This window comes from Glycine soja, chromosome 8 (assembly GCF_004193775.1).
Source record: "Glycine soja cultivar W05 chromosome 8, ASM419377v2, whole genome shotgun sequence".
In the NCBI taxonomy this organism is placed as follows: Eukaryota; Viridiplantae; Streptophyta; class Magnoliopsida; order Fabales; family Fabaceae; genus Glycine; species Glycine soja.
Window position 1 is genome coordinate 14031791 of NC_041009.1, and position 24811 is coordinate 14056601.

Consider the following 24811-nt stretch of genomic DNA (forward strand, 5'->3'; position numbering starts at 1 on the left):
ACCAGAATATGCATTAGAAAATAAAAATGGATTCTTGCTAATTGTGATATGACAAAAGCAGAACTTTATTAAAAACAATAGGAGACACCCAATGAGGAATTCGCATTTCATTGTCTTTCTATGAGGGGTAGGCACAATGAGGATGTCATCTATTTTTGGTACTAGTGAGGATGACATCTTGACTATGCTATTATCAACCACCACAGTGAAGATAATAATGATAGTGATTATTGATCTACAGAAAAAAGAAAAAGAAATATAAATATAATAAACTGTGTGCTGTAATAAAAAAAATTTAAAAGAAAAAATAATATGTAGTGTGTAGTGTTTAAATAAAAGATGTCGACCAATTATTGTTTTAATTACAGTAAGCATACATAACGACATCAATTTGTTGCTTACATATTGCAATGTGCCTAATATAGCAGAGTTGGATTTTCCGTACTTTTAAGAATACTTTTAATGGGAGGAGAATGACTCACATAACTTTTGATCATCATTAGTTTTTATTATAATTTAAAGGATAAATATTACCTAATTTAATAAAGAGTTGTTAATGGTTAAAATTAATGAAGAGAAAAAAAGAACGAAGGAATATGATATACTAGTATTTGTATTACATTTGTTACTATTATATTGTTATTTATTAACCCAAATTAACTCCATGATGCCCCCATTAAAGTGAAAGTAGATCGCGATTCTGAAGCGACCCGAAATATTCTGAAATTAAATATTAAATCATTATTTTAGAAAAATTTCCCCCTCACATTCATCTATTTTTATAAATCTTGTTTGATATACTGACTACTGTCGCATATTAAATATAGTCTTTGACAAAAATAGTTGGTTAGCTAGTTAAAATTTGAAAATTAGTTAGTAGCTATTAATTGAAAGGTGTGAAATTAACTTATTCATTTATAATATTTGGTAAAATCAATTTGAATATATATATATATATATATATATATATATATAGGGGTCAAAGACTTAAATGATAATTTATATCTTTTAAAATTTAATTAATATGACTAATGTTATATTTTCTGTCGACTAATTTAACTATTAATTTTTCAATAATTGCACATGTATTATTCAGGATTTACAAAATTTATATAATATCCTACGTCACATTTAGAGATAGTGTCAATTCTTACGTCATTAACTTAACTAATATTTAAATGTACTTGAATATCTTATTTATTCATTGACAGATAAATAATTACATGTAATGTCACATGTTATCTACAACGTAAAATTCTCTTCTACCTTTCATCTATAAGCAAATATTTATTTCTAACATTATCTATAAGCTTTCGATTATTATCTATAAGTCAGAAATTATGCACAAGACTATAACAACCCTTACAAACAAGGACCAATACACTTGCTCAACTAGTATAAGTAGAGGTTTCATTGAACCCTTCTACACGACTTGCTCACACACACACGATAGCAAGCATGTGTCCTCTTCTCTCTGGCTCATACGAGTCTGATTAAGCAAATACTTACTTGAGTGTCATAGTCCTTTGTTTTATATGTCTCTCTTCTTGTCAAAAACAATTCTCCTAATCGACATACTCACTTGAACGTCATAGTCTTTTGTTTTACAGATCTCTCCTCTTATCTAAAGCATCTCTCCTAATCGATGTGTGAAGTTTAAGACCTCACTCAACTACATCCACCCTAATGTGTCACAATTCTAGATAAGAAAAATATGCCCACTAAATAACATAAACTAGGGGGAAAAACTAAAGTTAAAGTACACTACTTAATCCAAAAAAAAAAAAAAAAAGAAAAATCAGCTTCAACAACCTAACATTTGACACGTGTTACTTTACCCCACGATAACTGAATATTCTAATACGCTTATCTTAGCAGTTCACCATCATCATCTTATTTCTTATTACTATATAATGAACGTACCATAAAATTATGTTGACCAACATGTGCTTAATTATATTTGCATACATATAAAAAAATTATGTTGACCAACGTGTGATTATATTATTTTTAGTTTACAACTTAATTTTTTTTTTACATTTGTTTTTTATTCCTGTGAGTTTTGATTGATTCATTATGAGATAATGCAACAAACTAAGAGAGTATCATATCATTGATTAATTTGATTAAATATGATATAACATATAAAATATAAAATAGTCACATACTCACGTTATCATTTAACATATTTAAACTAACGACACATACTAAAAATAAAAATTTAAAAATATCAAATAGTAAAATAAAAAATATTTTTTAGACAATAAACTGAAAAAAGTGTATATTAAATATATGAAAATTAAATTTAAGTGGATTATATTTGCATACAAGAAGATCGGTTATTATTATTATACCTTCGATATCTCTTTTATTTTATTTTATTTTTCTTCATTTTGGTTCAGTATACTAGGTTATATTTCAAATTCTCAGGTGTCTAGTGACTCCAACTGTTGGTTGGATGAATCTTCTTCAAATGAAGTTGTCTTGACCTGAATTTGAAGCAATAATGAAAATACATATAAAGATATTCTAATACTTAAGTTAGCACAAATCCCCACTCAAAATATATATATTTATAACAATGATACTTGATATATATATATATATATATTAGACTTGGACTGGAGTTATTGTCGCAATACACAAAATCCCTTATAGATAATTATCTTGTGTTGTATTCGTGCAACCTTTAATGTCACATGTTATCTTCAATTAACATCTTAAAATGAATTTGAGTTTACTAATGTAAGGTAAATTGTATTTAGGCTCATTATTGATAGTTTTTTTTCTTAACATTATATTTAATTCTGCCTCTTTCTCTTTTTGTTTCCCACAGTTGTCTTTAAAAAATAATTATATTTGAGATACAATCAGAAACTAAACATAAACACCTCTCATAGTAAGGATTTTCCCTCTCTTTCATTTATCGCTGCGTACAACCTAAAAATGAAGACTGAAGTGTGCATTTAATATTTTTTTTAGAAAAAAGAATAAAAGTTATTCAATTGTGTGAGGCAAGGAAAGATAGGTAGGAAATTAAAATTGAATTGTGATTAGGCACTATGGCACTGACTCTAAAGAAGTCCATACGTGAAATGATTACACTCATGAAGCATAGCAAAACTCCCACAATTTTCCTTTTCTTTTTATGAGTATTTTCCCATATTGGCAGGCCCAGCAACAATGGCGGGGAGGATCATGATCCTGTGGAATCTACATGTCACGTCCTTCTCTCAATCCCCACCGTTTATAGTTAATCCGTCAACTCAATCTTTCAAGAAAAATATTTGATGGACACTATAAAACACTTGAGTGAGAAAAAAGAAATAAAAATATTTAAGAAATATGGATGAGATATTTAAAATAAATAGGTATTTATATATTATTACTCATCTTTCAAACGCTGAAATGATATATAGTAACAGTGCATGCAGCAGTATCCACAGCATAAGGTGGTGGTGGTGGTGGTGGATTGCCAGAACACAAACCAAGAACAAATAACAAAAAGAAAAACAAAAAATTAACAACACAACAAAACACACACACCAGAGAATTAAACACACGTAGTACAGCAACAACGACTATAGTTCATGCCACTTCGCTGTAAAGTGCTTGCCTTAAACAACAACGTAGCGTTGACCCGAAACTTCAACCATCCTCAAATCACGGTTCACCTTCACTTTCATGCCCTCATCAATCAATGTTATGTGTCTTTTACTCTCTCTCTCTCTCTCTCTCTATCTGTCACTGTGTTGAGTTGTGTTATGTGTTGTGTGCTCTCTCTCTATCTCTCTTTTTCTCTCTTATCCTAGTGTTTTTGTATTGATTGCTTTGGTGGGTCTATTTATTTTTTCTTCGTAACCAAATGGGGTGTTAATAATTTCTCAAATTGGCTTCTGCTTCATTCACTTGTTTGTTCTCACCACCAAGCATTTTTCTTTTTTTTTTTTCCCTCTTCCTTTCACAACACGGTACTACTCTTAATTTTTTTTTCCTATTATGTCATCTTCTGCTTTGTCTTGAACCTCCTCTCTCAATTGTCCCGTGTTCACTCTTGATTCTGGGAAACCTTTCCTTATATTGTCTCTTCTTCAAAATAATAAAGCCAACTCCTTATGCTGTTTTGGTTTGTCTGAGAAATGATGGCAATATTGGAGTGTAGTAATAGTTTCCACTTCCTAAATGGGGTTTACATGGTGCTGTTGTTTTGTCTTGGTATTATGGTCCTTGTGAATTCGGTTAATGAAGAGGGTTTGAGTCTTTTGAGATTCAAAGCTTCCCTTCTTGACCCAAACAACAATCTCTATAACTGGGATTCTTCTGATTTGACTCCTTGCAATTGGACTGGTGTGTACTGCACAGGTTCAGTGGTAACTTCTGTGAAACTTTACCAACTCAATCTGTCTGGTGCTTTGGCTCCTTCCATCTGTAATCTTCCAAAGCTTCTTGAGTTGAATTTGTCAAAAAATTTCATCTCTGGCCCCATTCCTGATGGTTTTGTTGACTGTTGTGGTTTGGAGGTTTTGGACCTTTGCACAAATAGGCTTCATGGACCCCTTCTGACCCCTATTTGGAAAATCACAACACTTAGAAAGCTTTACTTGTGTGAAAACTACATGTTTGGTGAAGTGCCAGAGGAGCTTGGGAATTTGGTATCACTTGAGGAGTTGGTCATTTATAGCAATAACTTAACTGGAAGAATTCCATCATCAATAGGAAAGTTGAAGCAGCTTAGAGTTATAAGGGCAGGTTTGAATGCACTCTCAGGGCCAATACCTGCTGAAATCAGTGAGTGTGAGAGCTTGGAGATATTGGGGTTGGCACAGAATCAGCTAGAAGGTTCAATTCCAAGGGAGCTACAAAAGCTTCAGAACCTCACCAATATAGTTCTGTGGCAAAACACTTTCTCTGGGGAGATTCCTCCAGAGATTGGAAACATTAGTAGCTTGGAACTGCTTGCTTTGCACCAAAATTCACTGATTGGTGGTGTCCCTAAGGAAATTGGGAAGCTGTCCCAGCTTAAGAGGTTGTACGTGTACACCAACATGTTGAATGGAACAATTCCACCAGAGCTAGGGAACTGCACAAAAGCTATTGAGATAGACCTTTCTGAGAACCATTTGATTGGGACCATTCCCAAGGAGTTGGGAATGATCTCTAATCTTAGCTTGCTTCATCTGTTTGAGAACAATCTGCAGGGTCATATTCCAAGGGAGCTTGGTCAGTTGAGGGTGCTAAGAAATTTAGACCTGTCACTGAATAACTTGACAGGTACAATTCCCCTTGAGTTTCAAAACCTTACATACATGGAGGATTTACAGCTGTTTGACAATCAACTTGAGGGTGTGATTCCTCCTCATCTTGGAGTTATTAGAAACCTTACTATTCTTGATATATCTGCAAACAACCTTGTTGGTATGATACCCATCAATCTTTGTGGATATCAGAAGCTGCAATTCCTTAGCCTTGGTTCAAATAGGTTGTTTGGAAACATTCCTTATAGCCTCAAAACATGCAAATCTCTTGTGCAGCTTATGCTAGGGGACAACCTTTTGACAGGAAGCCTACCTGTGGAATTGTATGAGCTTCACAATCTCACTGCACTTGAACTCTATCAGAACCAGTTTTCGGGGATAATAAACCCGGGTATAGGCCAACTTAGGAATCTAGAGAGGCTTCGGTTGTCGGCTAACTACTTTGAAGGCTATCTCCCTCCTGAGATTGGAAATTTGCCACAACTGGTCACATTCAATGTTTCCTCTAACCGTTTCAGTGGAAGCATTCCTCATGAGTTGGGAAACTGTGTTAGACTGCAGAGGCTTGATCTTAGCAGGAACCACTTCACTGGCATGCTTCCAAATGAAATTGGCAACTTGGTGAACTTGGAGCTGTTGAAAGTTTCTGATAACATGCTCTCAGGAGAAATACCAGGCACTTTGGGGAATCTTATTAGGCTCACAGACCTGGAACTAGGTGGCAACCAGTTTTCAGGAAGCATCTCTTTTCACTTGGGAAGACTGGGAGCTCTTCAGATTGCACTTAACCTGAGCCATAACAAACTTTCTGGCTTAATTCCTGATAGCCTTGGGAACTTGCAAATGCTAGAGTCCCTTTATCTAAATGACAATGAACTTGTTGGTGAAATTCCTTCATCAATTGGTAACCTTCTCAGTCTTGTAATATGCAATGTATCTAACAACAAGCTGGTAGGAACTGTTCCAGACACCACTACATTTAGAAAGATGGATTTCACAAACTTTGCTGGGAACAACGGCTTGTGCCGTGTTGGTACCAATCACTGCCATCAATCTCTATCTCCCTCTCATGCTGCAAAACATAGCTGGATCAGAAATGGTTCATCAAGGGAAATTATAGTGAGTATTGTTTCTGGGGTGGTTGGACTAGTTTCTCTAATTTTCATAGTGTGTATATGTTTCGCCATGAGGCGGCGTAGCCGTGCTGCTTTTGTTTCACTTGAAGGGCAAACAAAGACTCATGTCTTAGATAACTACTACTTTCCTAAAGAAGGCTTTACATACCAGGATCTCTTGGAAGCCACAGGAAATTTTTCAGAAGCTGCAGTTCTAGGAAGAGGAGCTTGTGGCACTGTTTACAAGGCTGCTATGAGTGATGGTGAAGTTATTGCTGTCAAGAAACTGAATTCCCGTGGAGAAGGAGCGAATAATGTTGACAAAAGCTTCCTTGCTGAGATTTCAACTCTTGGAAAGATCAGGCACAGGAACATTGTGAAGCTGTATGGATTTTGCTACCATGAGGATTCTAATCTTCTCTTGTATGAATACATGGAAAATGGAAGCCTTGGAGAACAACTTCATTCAAGTGCAACCACTTGTGCATTGGATTGGGGTAGTCGATATAAAATTGCTCTCGGAGCAGCAGAAGGCTTATGCTATCTTCATTATGATTGTAAGCCTCAGATCATCCATCGCGATATAAAGTCAAACAACATATTGCTTGATGAGGTGTTTCAGGCTCATGTTGGAGACTTTGGCTTGGCTAAGTTGATTGATTTTTCCTACTCAAAATCCATGTCTGCTGTGGCAGGTTCATATGGCTACATTGCCCCAGGTAAGAATAAGTTCACTACATTGGTGCAGTAATTATAGTAGTTTTATTGTTAGAATATAAGTGAGTCCCATTTTAGTCTTTTGTTGTGATTTACTTTCCAATATTGATTTTCATCAGCTGTGACAACTGACTATGCTTTTGGAGGAAAAAATTATTAAAGTGCATATTAACTATTAAGAGATTTTATCAATAAAAAAGTTACTAATCCCCAACTGTTTAATGCAAATTATCAAAAAGTTGATATTAATAGTGTGCTAAATATGTGATATTTTTACCAAGGTCTAGCATGATTGGTAAATAATTGAGTCTTGACTAGGTGTATCAAAAAGGATTTGTTTGTAGAGGTTTACCTACTTTGGTGATCTGCCTTGAAAGGGATTAGTTTTTTATACCCTTGATGCATACAAAAAAAAGATTAATATTTTCATCAGCAGAGTTATAGTCATTGTAATCATTTTTCTTATGGTTGCTTGATTACTTTTTTCAGAATATGCTTACACCATGAAGGTGACTGAGAAGTGTGACATCTATAGCTTTGGGGTAGTTTTGCTGGAACTAATTACTGGGAGGTCACCTGTTCAACCTTTGGAACAAGGTGGAGATTTAGTGACTTGTGTGAGAAGAGCAATTCAAGCATCAGTACCAGCATCTGAATTATTTGACAAGAGATTGAATCTTAGTGCACCAAAGACAGTTGAAGAAATGTCTCTAATTCTTAAAATAGCCCTGTTCTGCACCAGCACATCTCCACTAAATAGACCTACAATGAGAGAGGTCATTGCAATGTTGATTGATGCTAGGGAATATGTCAGCAACTCACCAACCTCTCCCACATCAGAATCTCCATTGGATGAGGATGATGGCATTTCTTCCAAAGGTTAGAAAACTTAAATGTTCATAATCATATTTTCTTTTGGTGTGATGATATTAATAGAGCTAGTCTTTCATATTATTAGTTTCCAGATTTGTGCTTATATATAAAGGATCAATTCACCTCATGCATTTTGGTAAATATAGGGGGTATAAGCTATTGAAGTTTATACTCAACTGCATTATTTTGAATTTCAGCTTCCTCATGTGCTGCTTCATATTTTTGTGGTATTACTCTGCTTTTGCAATCTGTTAATCTATACTTCACCTTGAACTATTGAGTACTGACAGTTAAAGAATTTCATTGATAGATATCAGGCATCTAGTTTATACTATATAGTGCATATGCACCCACAAACAAGAATTTACTAAAAAAAAAAAGGAAATAGCACTCCCTCCCCCAAACACTATTTATGAACCACTTATTCTCTTTTCACTGGCTAGACTTGTACAATTAAAATCCTGTACTTGTTCCCCCTTATAATCACATTCTTACACATCCAGCATACAAGTTTGATCATGTTAGCTGAAACATGCAAGTAGCAATGTACACTTCAAGTTATATATGTGTGTGTGTGTGTATATATATATATATATTTCCCTTGGGTTTCATTTGTATAGATATTTAAATATCTATTTTATTGCAAAGTTCATATGATAATCAATGTATTGATAATTAGAGAGAAAACTAAATGGCTTGTCATGGTTTGTGCAGATGGTGGTTTTGAGTTGTAAGTTATAACTTATAAGCCTTACTTCGTCCTCCATGGAGAAAGTTTTTGGTACAACAACTTCATTTCTACATGTTTGAGTCTTGGGCAATCATATATCCCTTGGCTCAACTAATAAGTAGCTTTATCTAAAAGGATGACACAAACAACTTCAGAAAAGCAAATGCAGTGCATTAACCCAACAATGTAAAGCTACTCTAATCTATTGTACCTTTTTAGATGTATGATGATTCTATTAACATAACAAACCTCACTGTTCTCCATCTAGGCATCATATCCTTTGTTTCGTGTCTATGGTAGTGAGTTGAACATACAAAGATCGTCCAAGGTAGGCTCATTCTGCATTTAATTCTTCTAATTATGACTATCTTTGCTTTTGACTTCACACAATTTGGCAACATATAAATTGTAAAGTTCTTGCTACGCCTTCTAATTTTCTCAGTAGCCTTGTAGAGATTTTAATTTGTAGCATTAAAGATTTTTAAAGTCTTATGTATGTTTCTTTTGTACAGGGTATTTGTGTTTCAGTCAGTCTTTAGGTGAAATGGATACTCTCATTTTCAAATTTCAAGTGGTTGTGAACATTGTCCTTATCTTTCTATCTTCATATAAATTAAATATGAAGGGCCATACTAAAATTTGCTTACGTTTAAGATGAAAGTGATAAACATAACTTTTTTTTTTTTTACATAATATGGTCATGTAAAAATTCAACATGAGAGCCGGTTTCCCGAACGATTTGATGGTTTGGAATGCATTTCCCAAGCAACGAGTCTTCGGTTCGAAACCAGCAGAGAGAGAAGAAGAGAGGAAGAAGAGAAAAATTAGGTATTCCAAAATACCTGTCTTTTAGAAAAATTCAACATGAGAGAATTTATTCCTATTTTAAGGACGGTGAAACGAAGAACATGAATAGAAAAGAGAATCCACCTTATTTTTTATCCTAAGTCAATAAAAGCATTAAAACATGCGATAAATATATAATCCGTTGTTATATTATAAATTAAAATATACAATTTAAAAATAAGTCTCTCATTCTCTTCGATTAGATATTCTCAATAATTTTTCCTTTAAAGATAGATTTCACCCACTAAGCCAAAAATTTCTTTTAACTATATTAAACTATCTTTCTTTTATTTTTATATGTGTAATTAATATTCTTAACCACTTAACCTTTCAATCTACCCTATTTTATCTCTTTTTAATCTATATTATTTTATTTTTATCTCTAAATTACTTTTAATCATTTTTCAAAAGAAATGGTCAATAATTAAAAATAAATTAATTTCATATTTTAAATTACTTATTATACATTCAAAATACCGTTCATATATTTTTAAAAAATTAATCATTATTTATAAATTTAATTATATAAAAAATAATATTTATTTCATATAATGTACAAACTAATATAATATTACTTTAATTATAATATATTTTGTGCATTAAAACTATTTATTTATTATAAAATTTAATTATATAAAAATAAGCATTTATCTTGTCTCCTAATTAAAGTTATAAAACCATTTATTACTATTCTTAAAGTAGTCGTTTTTCCTCATCTGCCATGTGTAATTTATTTTGACATGTGAATTGTGTTTGCAACAGCTGGCACCTGTAACAGATGTCATTTGACCCACTTATTAACATGTTTAAGCCATAATCTTTCTTTTTAATAATTACACTTGTAACTTTCAATAATCTTGTGTGCACTTCTCTGTTTTACATCACTATCACACTGCATATAGTTAAAGTTGGATACATGTGCATTCTCTAAAGTATTATTAGAAAGTTAATTATTTAATTTTAGTGGTTCATGAAAAATTAACTGTTAATGTTATATATTCGTGTATGATAAATGACGTATTATCATCTATTAAATTTTCATCAAAATTAAAATTACTTGTTTTTACTTTTACTCACTTTTTATAAAAAATACTTATTTTACTTTTACTTACTTTAGAATAACCAAAATCAAAACGAAATTGTATAATTGCAATCCCTCATCACTAATCCCAATATGATGGTGTTATAAACAAATAGCTGAGTTGTAAACACAGCAACCTTACCTAGTGCATCATCCTCATTCTCGTTTCCAAATATTTCCTCTGGCACCAGACAATAATATTTGCTAAAATTCAAGATTTAATTCGGGAAACTTCTGATCAAGGTTTTGAATATCGATCCCGATCATATTACAGTTTTATCGCATTTGCTGATATCATAGCAAATTACGGAGAAATGAAGCTGCATGCAGTCCTAATCGCAATCACAAACAGTTAAAAAAATCTTGATGTTTCCATACAAATCAGTGTTGCAGACCGTTTTTTAAAATCTTGTTTGTGATTGTTGATGGTGTTATATATTTACCAATCTATGACCAAATATAGTTTTCCATCAATGTAGGACATCCTTGTACCTTCGAATTTCTAAAGTGAACACCAAACGTGCATAACATCGTGATTATCACTCCTTTCAATAATGTTATCTATCTCAGTCGGTCACACCAGGATATTTTAAGCAGCTGGAGCTGTTGAAGCCTCTCAGCCAGAGATTGGAAACACAGATCTTTTAAGCAATTGGCTTTCACAACCATTTTTTATTTTTATTGTTTTTGCTACAAGGCTTTCACAACTATTGACAACCACTGTAGAGGTTTTGAAATATGAGGACCTCCTTAAGGATCTTAATTTATTTCGTTAAGTATTATAGTGAGTTGCTAAATCGTGCTGGCTAGCACCATTGTGTCTTGCATTTCAAAAACAACCCTTAGATAATGCATCATAAAAAGATACCTTCAATGTCTCCATATTGGGTAGGTTATTAAGAATTGAAGATGGAAATACATTATCAATAACTGGCATTCAATATATATATATATATATATATATATATATATATATATATACACATATATTGTTCAGCTTGCAAAATGAATTTGGAGCCTGTTGATTGTGCCATATTGACTTTAAATTATTCAGGTAGATGATGGCCAATGTCTTTCAATTTGTCTCCATAAAAGAGTTTAAAGTAGTGAAGTAGTCCTGTGAATCATGTGTTCACCTTTTCATTAAATAATGTCAGAGAGAAATGGTGGTTTGTGTTAGTGTAAGGGTGTTTCCTCATCTTATTCATGTTAGGCAAAGTGCCTTATATAGACATTACAAAGATAGGCCAGTTACTTGGTACAAGTAAGCACATATATACAAGAGAACTAAGCCCAAGCTTCTCTTATCCTAACAAATCCTCCCTTACACTGAATTTTACAAACATACAAAGGAATTCAGTGTAACAAACAATCAAAACAACAAAAAAACAAGCTATACATCTTTAACATCACACATGCTCAACTCCTCCCTTAGTTTGCAAAAACTGTCAAGTTTCAAGGCTTTGGTCATTATGTCAGCCAGTTGCTCTTGAGTGCTGCAATGCTTCAGTTTTACAACTCCTTCTTTTGCAAGATCTCTTAAGAAGTGAAACCTTACATCGATATGCTTGCATCTCCCATGCATGACTGGGTTTTTAGACAACTTGACTGAAGAACTATTATCACACCAGATCACAACTCCACTGTCTTGAGGTTTGCCAAGTTGATCAAGGATTCTTTTGAGCCAAACAGCTTGACAAGCACACGATGCTGCTGCTACAAATTCTGCCTCAGTGGTGGATAAGGTCACAATGGCCTGCTTCTTAGATGACCAAGAGATTGGTCCAGATCCAAAGGTGAAAACATATCCAGAAGTGGATTTTCTGTCATCTAAATCACCTGCATAATCCGAGTCAGTCCACCCTTGCAAATTTACTCTTCCATTCTGTTTCTTGTACCACACTCCAAACTCCATAGTGCCCTTCAAATACCTCAAAACTCTTTTTGCTGCAGCTAAGTGAAGTTCAGTGGGTCTATCCATGTATCTTGCAATGAGACAAACAGAAAAAGTAAGATCAGGTCTTGTGGCCAAAAGATACATGAGGCTTCCAATCATTTGTCTGTATTTAGTAGCATCTACTGATTTTCCTCCTTCATCTTTGGTTAACTTGTTGCCTGGTACCATAGGATTGCACACTGCATTACAATTCTCCATGCCAAATCTTGCCAATATGTCTTGAGCATATTTGTGTTGACAGATTAGAATGCCATCATCCACTTGCTTGACTTCTACTCCCAAGAAATATCTCATCCTTCCCAGATCAGTCATTGCAAAGTTGCTCCTCATAGATTTTCTGAATTCACAGAACATTCCCTCATCATTCCCAGTGTATATTAAGTCATCCACATACAGACTTATAATCAGAACCTTCCCTTTATTGTCTTGCTTAACAAACAGTGTGTGTTCATAGGGGCATTTTGTGAATCCTTCCTGCACAAAATATGACTCAATCTTGCTATACCAAGCTCTAGGAGCTTGTTTCAAACCATACAAAGCCTTCTTCAGCTTATACACACTGTTCTTTCCTTGCTTTTGATAGCCAAGAGGTTGTTCTACATACACATTTTCCACTAGCTCACCATGTAGAAAAGCACTTTTCACATCAAGTTGATACACATTCCAGCCATTGCTTGCAGCCAAAGCAAGTATAGTTCTGATTGTATCCCATCTAGCAACTGGTGCAAAAACCTCATTATAATCAATTCCATGCTGTTGACTATACCCCTTTGCAACTAATCTGGCTTTATACTTCTCTACCTTACCATCTTCATTGTATTTGGTTTTATAGATCCATTTCACCCCTATTTTCTTGCTTCCCTTTGGTAGATCAGTCAATTCCCAGGTATCATTTCTTTCTATGGATTCAATCTCTTGATCCATAGCTTTTCTCCATATTTCAAACTTAGCAGCTTCTTCATAGGTGGTTGGATCATGATTACTGCTAAACACAGCAAGGTTATGCAATTCTGCATCTTCTACATTTTCAATGTCTGTCACAAAATCTCTGACCCAAGCTGGTGGTCTTCTGCTTCTAGGAGTAACTACTGGTTCAGCATCATGCTCTTCACTTTCAGTTTCACTAGCATGCTGCAGTGGAGATTCATTATCACTTGAGTCACCATGTGCATTTACATCTTCTGCTACAGATGGATCTACACTCTCTTCTACATCAATACTTTGCAATTTTTGAGATTTGCCATCCCATTCCCAACCCTTTGTTTCATCAAATATTACATCCCTGCTCACTATGATCTTCTTAGCAACAGGATCATAGAGCTTGTAGGCCTTTGACTCCTCACTGATTCCCAAGTTCACACACTTGATACTCTTGGGATCTAATTTCTTTCTTTGAGTATCAGTAACATGAGCATAAGCTAAACATCCAAACACTTTGAAATGATGAACAGAAGGCTTCACATTGCTCCATGCCTCTTCAGGAGTGATATCTTTGACAGACATTGTTGGACTTCTGTTTAATACATATGTAGCCCATAACACTGCTTCTGGCCAGAACCTCTTAGGAACTTTCATCCCTGCAAGCATGCTCCTAACCATGTTCATAATTGTTCTGTTTTTCCTCTCAGATACTCCATTCTGCTGTGGAGTATATGCTGCAGTCAACTGTCTCTTGATCCCATTTTTACTGCAGAAATCATTAAATGCAGTTGAAGTGAACTCACCACCTCTATCAGTTCTTAAACACTTAATTTGACAGTTGGTCTCTTTTTCAGCAACAGCCTTGAATTGTTTGAAAATAGCTAGAGCATTTGCTTTGCTCGGCAGGGGAATTGGCAGGAGCTACCACGATTCCATCTTCAATAATGCTCCAATACTCCTTAGAACGAAGGAGATTTTCCATCAACATGGACCAATGATCATAATGACCATCAAATTTGGGAATAGAGGGTTGCAGAAAGGATGATTCCGCCATGGATTTGCAGAAAGAAACGAAACAGAAAACGAAAGAACCAGGAAGACGATAACAGAAAACGGTTACAATCACACGCGTGTAACAAACTGCGGTTGTTAGCACTCAGGACCCTCTGCGGACTCCTGATACCAATTGTTAGTGTAAGGGTGTTTCCTCATCTTATTCATGTTAGGCAAAGTGCCTTATATAGACATTACAAAGATAGGCTAGTTACTTGGTACAAGTAAGCACATATATACAAGAGAACTAAGCCCAAGCTTCTCTTATCCTAACAGTTTGTCCTCATGAGCTGTTAATGGCAAACAAAAACTGAAAAGCAAAGGCAAGTTTTCCAATGCAAGATGATGCAATTCAGGGAGCATATTCTTTCTCATCCTCTAGTCTTTCTTCAGCATGATGCATGTCTTCCTTAAACTTTGCATTTTGAAGTTTCCATATGAAAGGTTTCTGTTAATTGCTAGGAAATTCAAAAATTTATTCTTCAACACATCACAAATTGGACTTCAATAACTATTAGTTTTCCAAGAGTGTGCTCTGGAAAGTGGATCATAGAATATTCACTTCTTCCACATGATTCAGCCAAATTGGGGAATGGATCGGAGTTTAGGGACCCACCAACGCTCGAGTTAAAGATTGTGTAACAATTCATCATTGTGTTGGATAAATAGGGATGGATTTATATTGATATAACTTACCATCAATATTAAATTTTGAATTAAAAATAAATAAAAAATGAAAAATAAGGTGTTATTTTTATAATTAAAAGTGAAGATAGAAAATAAAGATAAAATATTTTTTTTTTCCATTTTTTTGGGGTAGAGAATGTAGATATCTACTTCGGAAGACAAGTTCAAGTCGGATTACTATGTGTACCAAAATTCATTTTTTAAATATTTAACATAATTATATATTTAAAATTTGAATTTAACATCACTTAAAATCACTTGTTAATTAATCCATATGGTTGTGGTGATAAAAATATATTTATTCAAACCAACCATGCAGTCCCCTTGTTATAATATTTTCAAAAAGTTGACGCTATACTTATATTCAATATATAGAAAGAATATTAAAATAATATCCACGTGTATCATTGTCATCACTAAAAAAATTCCAGTTAGGAATATTTAATTTTACATTCAAAGTTTGTTACATATCTAATACTTTTTTGCTTGGTTTCGATTCAATATAATACTTGCAGTAAACTGTTGAGTTTTCTTGTCAAAGACTTAGACTTGGGAGATAATGTTTTCTAAACTGCAAAGGAAGCATACAATAAATGTGGAGCGATTATTATAGTGGATGCTATAAAGGGCATCTAAACGTTCGAATTAAGACTTAATTAGTGATTTGTTCCAATTAAAACATGGATGAAGTAGTTCTTGTGGGGTTCTGGACCAGCCCTTATGTGATGAGAGTGAAGATTGCATTGTTAGAGAAGGGAGTTGAATATGTGAGTCCCTCATCATTCTTGAGTACATTGATGAGGTTTGGAAGAAGCAAGAAAAACAGCTCTTCTCTGATGATCCTTACTACCGAGCCAGAGCCAGGTTTTGGATTGATTTGTTTGACAAGAAGGTCACCATTCTCTTACATGTTAGAGATAAGTTTGTCAACCAATATAATTAGGAAAATTAATTCTTAATTCTTATCAGCAATTTTAATATTATATTCTTTTCAAGACATTTTTTTTATTATTAATTGTCATTTTTTATGTTCGTTAGTATATATGTTTTTTCTCCATTCATTTGCATAAGATTTTAGTGGGTAGTACTTTTGCAAGTCTAGTCTTGTGTTTTAGATTCGAGTACGTACTTATAATTTTAAAGAGCGACATTTTTACTCTCTTTACTTTCTTAGTTAATTGGCTTTTTTATGTTTTCTATGATAGCAATTACTATTGTTTTTAAATTTAAAATATATTAATTATTCTTATTAAGAGCGTGTTATTATTTTTAAATTCAAATTAAAATTCATTTTATTTTAAATTCGATCTAATAAAATAAATTTTATTTTCTTTTAAATATTGTTGTCGTACTTATTATATACCAGTATCTTTAATTTAAATGGATTATCTTATTTTGTTATATTAACTTAATTCATTCAAAGAATATAAAAATGATTTTATTTTATATAATTAAGTGATTAATATATAAAAAAATATCTACCCGTGTTATAGGGGTTAAAATGTTAGTATGCATCGAATTTGAATCCAACTGTCATCTCTATATATGTTAGTATATGCATCTAATTTGAATCAAAATTATCATATCATCTATCTATATATGTTAATATGCATCAAAATTGACTCCAAATTATCATTTTTATATTTGACAATACATGTGATATGATTAGTAAATAGATAATTTTATTCCTTAGTCATGTGATCATATATTTGATCCGTAGCTCGTGTGTATGGAGAAATATCTATTGGGAGAGGTCAATTTCTTAAGTGTGTTTAGATGAAGAAATTTAAAATTTTGAAAAATTTTAAATATTTTAATTGAAATTCTTTTATTTTTAAAATTTTGAGTTTGGATAAAAAAAAAATTAAAATTGTGAGGGTAAAAGAAAATGAAGGCAAAGAAAAGAAAAAATATGGTTGATGTGCTTCCAAAAAGAAGAACATTGATGCGGCATAGGAAGTCCCAGGGGAACCCAGCATGACAGTGTATTTCATCACACCTGACCACAACATTCAGTCAACACGCAAAGCATGGCCCAGACCATCTGCGTCGGCGAGCACCTCCATCGCGTGATGGATAGTGACGACTGCTCTCCTGACTAGCCGGTGTAGTTCTATGTGTCCTCCTACGCTCACACACGATCAATGTTTCACGAGCTTAAATGGTATGAAGAAGAGGATCATCGACGTGAGGGAAGAGTCATGAGTTCGAGAACGAGATTTTGGAAACTTTTTAGGTAGAAGAGAGGATTAAGATTATAAAAGGAAAATGCGAACATTTTAGAAGATTCTTCTATCAATAAGAGAATTTTAATTTCTCACCTTTTAGAAGAAAATTAAAATTCAACATTTTTAGTTGTTTAAAATTCTGTTTTAAAATTACAAAAAATTAAATTCTTCATCAAAAAAACATCAAAACAATGAATTTTAGATTAAAAAATTTAAATTATCTAATAAATTACTTTCCTCAGTTAAAATTTTTCATCCAAACACACTTTAAATGAATTAAAAAATTTCAGTACTTCGAGAAAATAGTCATTTTAGTTTTAAGAAAATCTGAAAATTTAACGACATGTTTTTGAGATCAAACTTGATTATATATGCAGATAGCTGATTGTGGCAGGAGACTGTGGGCTAGCAAGGGAGAAGACCAAGAGGCTGCAAAGAAAGAGTTTGTGGAGTGCTTGAAACTCTTGGAAAATGAACTTGGAGACAAGCCTTATTTTGCTGGTGATTATTTTGGCCTTTTGGATATAGCCTTGTTACCAATTACGTGCAGGTTTTACACATACGAGACATTTTGCAAATTTAGTGTGGAGAAAGAATGCCCAAGGTTCATGGCATGGGTCAAAAGGTGTAATCAGAGGGAGAGTGTTTCCAAGACACTTCCTGACCCATATAAAGTCTATGACTTCGCGTTGGAGACGAAAAAAAGGTTCAATATTGAGTGAGATCGAGTTAATTAGGAAGTAACAATATTGCAATGGCGGTTATGCTTGTATTACATTATGTCATTGTGTAAGGTAAATAAAGAACGGTTGTGGAGAGCTTAGTAATAAGAGAGAAATGATACTTGTATTGTACAAAGAAATTTACAACTAACAAGGAGAATAGATCAAAGAAGTTTGAAATGTAACAAATAAATAATATATAAAAATAGAATGTATGTATTAATCATTAATTTTCTCATTGATAATAAAAATTACTTGCTATATACTTTTACACATCTTATAATTTAATAATAACAATTTGATGGTGATATAAACACATTGTTAAGTTTTAAACACAACAATCTTAGATTAAGACTTAAATATATGCATGAGTTGCTGTAAAAAAAATTAGTATTTTTTTTCAATTCATACGAATAAAAATAAATAAATAATATATGTATGTATATAAACAAGTGTACATATGATATCTTATAAACTTTTTTTAATGGTTGAAATATCACCTTTGACTTAGTCATGCTTTTTAAAAAAGGTTAAGGTATGATCATTTTGTTAGACAAGCCATGCAGGCTAGATCTTATGCAAGCGAGACCCATGATAAATCGTCTAATCTATTTTTATCCTTACTAGGATGTTACAACTTGTACTTCTGAAAAGGAATAGAATTAACATAGGTATTACACCTCAATTAATCCCTTAAGGTAGTTGATTTTTCTCAAAAAGTGCATTTTTTTTAAAATAGGTTTTAGCACAATAAAATTGTCACAATTTATGTTAAAAAATGAAAGATTAAAAAGGGTAAGGATCATGCTTAAATCAACCCATTTTTTAAAAATAGGTTTAAGAATAAGATGACGATAGCATAAAAAATAAGTAAATAAAACAAAAAAATACATGAATAAATACATGAATGCAACAATTACTGATGAGCACAAGGCTTAAAATGATTCATAGCAAGACTTGCATCTCTAACTTAAAGTTCTAAGAATAGTAAATAAAAGTTAAACTAAGTTATAGGCCTTATGTTATTCATCAGGCCCATATAACCCAACTTTCGGATGATGTTAATGTTTAATAATATATATATATATATATATATATATATATATATATATATTATTGTCACCTGATTCTTTGTTCCTTCATCTTCTACTAATCTATCTACATTCTCATACCCGATTCCATGTTCACAAAAATCTCATTACAAGGATACTGTGATTTGTTTCTACGAAAGAAAACAAATTATCATAGACCAAATGGTATGAGGTTTTTTCTAATCTTGTGACATTAAGATCTCAAACACCTAATTGAGTAGTTTCTTCTTTGACCATCACTGAGTTATTTCAACTAGGTGCCAAAATATGAGAAAATTACAGTATTGACAAGTTAAGAAAACAACTATTATGTGTCCTTATAAAATGAGTGATTTATTGATCATAAACACACAACTTAAAACAAACATTACAACATCCATCCTTCCTCAGCTCCAAATCCTGTAGACACACTCAAGGGTCTAGCAATCATAAGTAACTGAAGGCTAGCAAACATAAGATAAAGTTACAAATCCTGCAGACACTAGACACACTCAAGTGTCTAGGAAGCTATAAGTAACTCCCAAGCAAACATAAGATAAAAATTACACAAGACCTTACGTGAATTTATTCAAGAAGTCTCTCTAGTTTGACTCAAGTACTTTTGTTACGGCCACAACATAGTCATACACCTTCTTCTCATCAGGAAGAGATTTGGACACAGCCTCTCTTTGCATGCATCTCTTAGCCCAAGCAACGAGTTTAGGACACTCTTCTTCCATTTTGAAGTTGCCATATGTCTCAAAGGTATAAAACCAACTGTAGAAAGGGATCAAACCAATATCAAGGAACCCAAAGGTGTCACTTCCATAATAAGCTTTGTCACTCAGTGTCTCTTCTAGCTGCTTAAAGATAGAGATAAACTCCTTCTTCCCTGCCTCATGCTCCTCTCCTTTAGAAAGCCACATTTTCCTCCAAGTGTCATACACCTGTGTTGAAAATCACACATTTTTATTTGTATTGAAAACAGAGATAAAAACTTTTTTTTTATCACTAGGTTATTTATTCTTAGTATATCGATTTTGCCTATAATTAATCTTTGCCAAACAACTTAGCTAGTTACCTTTAATGAGTCTTCTTTTCCTACCACATTTGTTTCATTTACAAAGCTCAAATCCAAAACTCTGTTTAAAGGATTCGAACCCAATTCCACTTGTACTACCGAGATGTTGGCACAGAGATAAAAATCTAGTACTCCTCCCAGGCATCAAAATGAAAAATTACCAAAAAAACAAAGAAATATTCCATTTTAAACTATTTTTTTTATTTTAGTAGGCCATTATTTTAAAGATTAGTTTTATATTTTTGGGAGAGAAGCATACAATATGTTCTGGTTTGTTTCAAGGTTTGAAAAAACTTCCTACTTAAAACCTCTACTTTCAGACATATGGGGGTCAACACACTTATTAAGTGAGGCCAGAAGAAAAATTAAAAAAGAAAAATTCATTTTAAATAGAAGAGTTATATGTCGAGCTTTTTCTTACATATGTGACCTTTTTATTTTGAAAAATTAATTAATTTTTTATTAGTAGACCAGAACTTTAATTATTTTATCCATAAGCGATATATTAACAAGATATGTGAGTCGTCTAATCCCTAGTTGAGAGTGAATAATAGCAAACAAAGAATCCCTGTACTTCAAACTTCAAATTTTGAATTAATAAGACAAAAATAAAGAATAGGAATCACATGACACATATTAAAGCATGTACCTTTTTGTCAATGTAATCTACCCAGAATCTGGCTTGAGCTCTCTCATAAGGGTCAGAGGGCAAGATTGGAGCTTTGTCATTCCAGACCTCATCAATGTACTGCACTATAATTGCAGATTCACAAATGGGTTTGCCATTATGGATCAGAACTGGAATTTTCTTGTGAATTGGGTTCATTTGCAAAAGCAAAGGACTCTTGTTCCTGAGATTTTCTTCCTTGTATTCATACTCAACACCCTTTTCAGCTAATGCAATCCTAACCCTCATCCCAAACATGCTGGCCCATGTATCCAACAGAACCACCCCGTCAGCCATAAGTTCACAGGATCAACAAAAACGAACTGAAGCTGTGAACTAGCTAGCTCTGAAATTATAGGTAATAGTTTCAAAGGATAGATAGAGATAATGTTTATTAGGGAAAATAATTTTTCTGGTCCCATAGTGCCAAGAGTTAAAAATATTAATTTATTCCAATGTAAATCTAATGAATAAAAATAAAATGAACACAAAAATAAATGTCATAATCCGTTAACAAAATTTTAATTCTGCTTAAATTTAATTTTAGGAAATATTTAAATTGCAGTATCAACACTTTCAGTCTTGGAGAAAGGGACTTGGGTTGAAAAATGTGTTTAAAGCAAAAGAGCTTCGATGGCATTCTTAGGACTGGACAAATATAAGATAACGCTGAGACAGCTGGCTTAGCTAGAAGAATCGAGATACACCAATGTGAAGACAAAAGAAGGGATGGGTTCTTACAAAGAATGACCACATTATATGCACATGTTTATTCAACTACGTATATCCCAAATCGATCCGTATACTCTGTCTTCTACACTAGACCAGAAAATGAAGATATTTGTGTCCAAGAGATCCTGTTTCATGAAGAGATGGATGCTTACCCTGTCGCATTCTAGAGCCAACAATTGCATGTCAAGAATTGCCTAAGTTGTTATCCATGTGAAATAATAAAAAATAAAAATAAAAATTAAAGCTTACTCATTTATGTAAAGTTAAATCTTGGTTGTTATGCATGTATAATATGTTATGGTTTACAAAAATGATAACGGTTTGTTTCTGGTTCAGAATATGAATTCTTATAAATTGTATGAAATAAATTATATTGGAAGAAAAATTATTATCTTGTATATATGTATTCCGATAGAGATTAATCATCATTCCTGTGGGATTACTTCATACCAATATTATAGTTAACAAAAAAATACTCATATATTTAATATTTTTTTTTCAAAATTTAATGATTATATATATGTGTGTGTATATATATATATTAAAATTTTATTTAACCATAAAATTTTTAAAAGATTTATCAAACAAAAAATTAAATATCTTCAAGATTTAATTCATACCATCTTAAAATATTTTAAATCTATCACCACTATAACTACCATGGTCATGACTATTTTCTATCACAATTGTGAGAACTGCCACCGCAATCACCATAATTATTGTCAATGTTACTTCCACTACAACTATGATCGTTGCTGGTGTTGGTGGTGGCGATAACGACAGAGATCATGTTGATAGTGACGATGGTGGTCATGGTGACAATCATGGTGGTGGTGATTGTTGTTGTGGTGGTGGTGATCTTGACATAAAAAAAATCAATAAAAGGAAATATATTAAATCCTTAAGATATTTGATTTTCTGTTTGCTAATTTTTTTAGAGATTTTACAGTTAAATAAAGCTATAATTTAAACTTAAAATATTTTAATCTTAATCTTTCATTTTAATCTAATGATTGAGATTAATCATTCTCATTCTAATATGATACATCCTATATATATATATATATATATATATATATATATATATATATATAAAGTGAAACATGCTAATAAGAATTAAGTTTGGTTTAAATATCATATTGGTCCTGTATATTATCATTTTTTATTTTTGGTTTCATTTTTTAATTTTGGTCCCTATCATCTACTTTCATTAAAAAAAAAAGAGGTAAGACATCATTGTGTGCCATATAAGCAAAATATGATGTCATCACATGCCAGGTCAACAAAAATAACACATCATCAATGTTACTATCGATAATATTACGTTAACGATGACGTCAAATGAAATGAAAAAATAGAATTTATATAGACTAAAAATAAAAGAATAAAAAATATTTATCTGCAAATGTCATTAAAGTTGTGCATATTCATGTTTTCGAATATTTATGTGTTACAAAAATAATATGACAACTATCATATTAAAAACAATTGATGCAAAAGATAATGAGAAAAATGGTTATACACTAAAAGTATAATTTTTTTATACAATTATCCAATCACAGTCTACTATGTATAGTAAATTTATTGTTTTTTAAATTAATTATTTTTAAGTAATTCAAACAATAATTTATAATTGGATAATAATGTAAATTTATTTTACACTAGTGCATAAACATTAAACTTAAAGATAATTAAAAAAATCTAACAAATTAAATCTTATGAGTTTTTTTTGGGATGCAGCATGAATAGAAAAAGCAAGAGACAAGAAAGCTTAACACATGGTCAGGGAATCTTTCATAAGTTTCTCTATAAACACATCGATCAAAAGGAGAGTCTCCTCTTTGCTCCAAAATACTTGAACAGATATCCTAACTAGCCAAGGTATTTGCCACCTTATTAGAATCACAAGACGCACATGCAATCAGAAAATTCCAATTATTTCTCACTAGCACTATTTTCCCCCCTACAATCTTGGATGCATATTTGTGAATGAAAAAGCATAGTTCTACCACAGATGGATGGATTATGCGGTAGACGTGATTAATGATACTCTAACATATGCAAATATTTTAATTAATTCATTATTACTTATTTTATTTTATCTTAAATTTGTACATGATACTTAAGATCATACTTAAATATTTGGCTATGGAATTCGCACGTGCCAATAATAAATTCTTATTCACTTTTAAACAACACGTGTGCTGCTTGTTTTGCAAACTTTTCTAATCATGAGTACTAGAAGCATGTTCTCATGGGACAACTGAAGACAAACAATTTAAACATTACACGTTACATAATTATGATTCTTATCCAAAGCTTTGAAACAATCACAAACAACAATTTCCTTGCCAGGAAATGAATCTTCTAGCAAAATTCTCAGAAACCGTAATCTTGCAAAAACTATTTTTCCAATAGTGATTCCCATGTATTAGAAAAGTGGACCCCCTAATAAAGAGTAGAGCTCAGGATGATTGCTGAGAACTCTACCTTTACAAATTTGACAATTTAAAGCAGCTACAACTGCCTCAATAGCTTCTGCTCAATCTAAGCTGCCCCAAAAGGATCTTCCTGCATTATTGCATTTGTAAGCTCTTCGGGCTATTAAAATCGCTTTCATGTATAATAATGGAGGGTCTAAAAGTTATGATTTTAAAATTACTGAGTCACAAAACTTAGGTAGCTGTGCATAACCAATGTTTCCATATAAGCACTCATTGAATGAAATTACCATGAGATCAAGCAACAATAATATCACTGCAACTAAAGGGCGTTCTTCAGGTGGAGAGCCTTCTGAAGGTAAACGAAGAAAATGTGCATCATGTTTAAGATTCATCATCTTCGAGTCCTCTTCAGAACTTTAAAATCTTTGGTTCTTCTGATAAGATTCCAAAAGGTTGTCAACATTTTCAATAGAAAAAAAAAACGGCACACAAAACAAATATGTCAGCAAAGGTAAGAAAGAAGCACATACCAATCAAGGTAGAGCAACACAGCTAGCCCAGACAAGACACACACAACCATTGGAATTTCGTTTACTACTGAATACTGATAAGTGATAACAATGAGTTTCATG

General features: G+C 32.6%; 2 protein-coding genes and 1 pseudogene across 2 annotated transcripts; 2 read left to right on the forward strand and 1 right to left on the reverse strand.

Annotated features, from left to right (window-relative positions):
* The first annotated feature begins 3368 nt into the window (after positions 1-3368).
* LOC114422148 (leucine-rich repeat receptor-like serine/threonine-protein kinase At1g17230) lies at positions 3369-9113 on the forward strand. Its single transcript, XM_028388362.1, has 3 exons — positions 3369-7089; positions 7577-7966; positions 8675-9113. Exons 1-3 carry the CDS (start codon positions 4140-4142, stop codon positions 8692-8694), a joined length of 3360 nt encoding a protein of 1119 aa, XP_028244163.1. The 5' UTR covers positions 3369-4139; the 3' UTR covers positions 8695-9113.
* Positions 9114-15915: 6802 nt separating this feature from the next.
* On the forward strand, positions 15916-18450 carry LOC114422150 (annotated as a pseudogene).
* A 1118-nt stretch (positions 18451-19568) lies between these two features.
* LOC114422149 (glutathione S-transferase 3-like) lies at positions 19569-21420 on the reverse strand. Its single transcript, XM_028388363.1, has 2 exons — positions 20986-21420; positions 19569-20202 (listed from the first exon to the last, which is right to left on the reverse strand). The coding sequence occupies exons 1-2, from the start codon at positions 21298-21300 to the stop codon at positions 19858-19860; spliced, it is 660 nt and encodes a 219-aa protein (XP_028244164.1). The 5' UTR covers positions 21301-21420; the 3' UTR covers positions 19569-19857.
* Positions 21421-24811: the final 3391 nt, after the last annotated feature.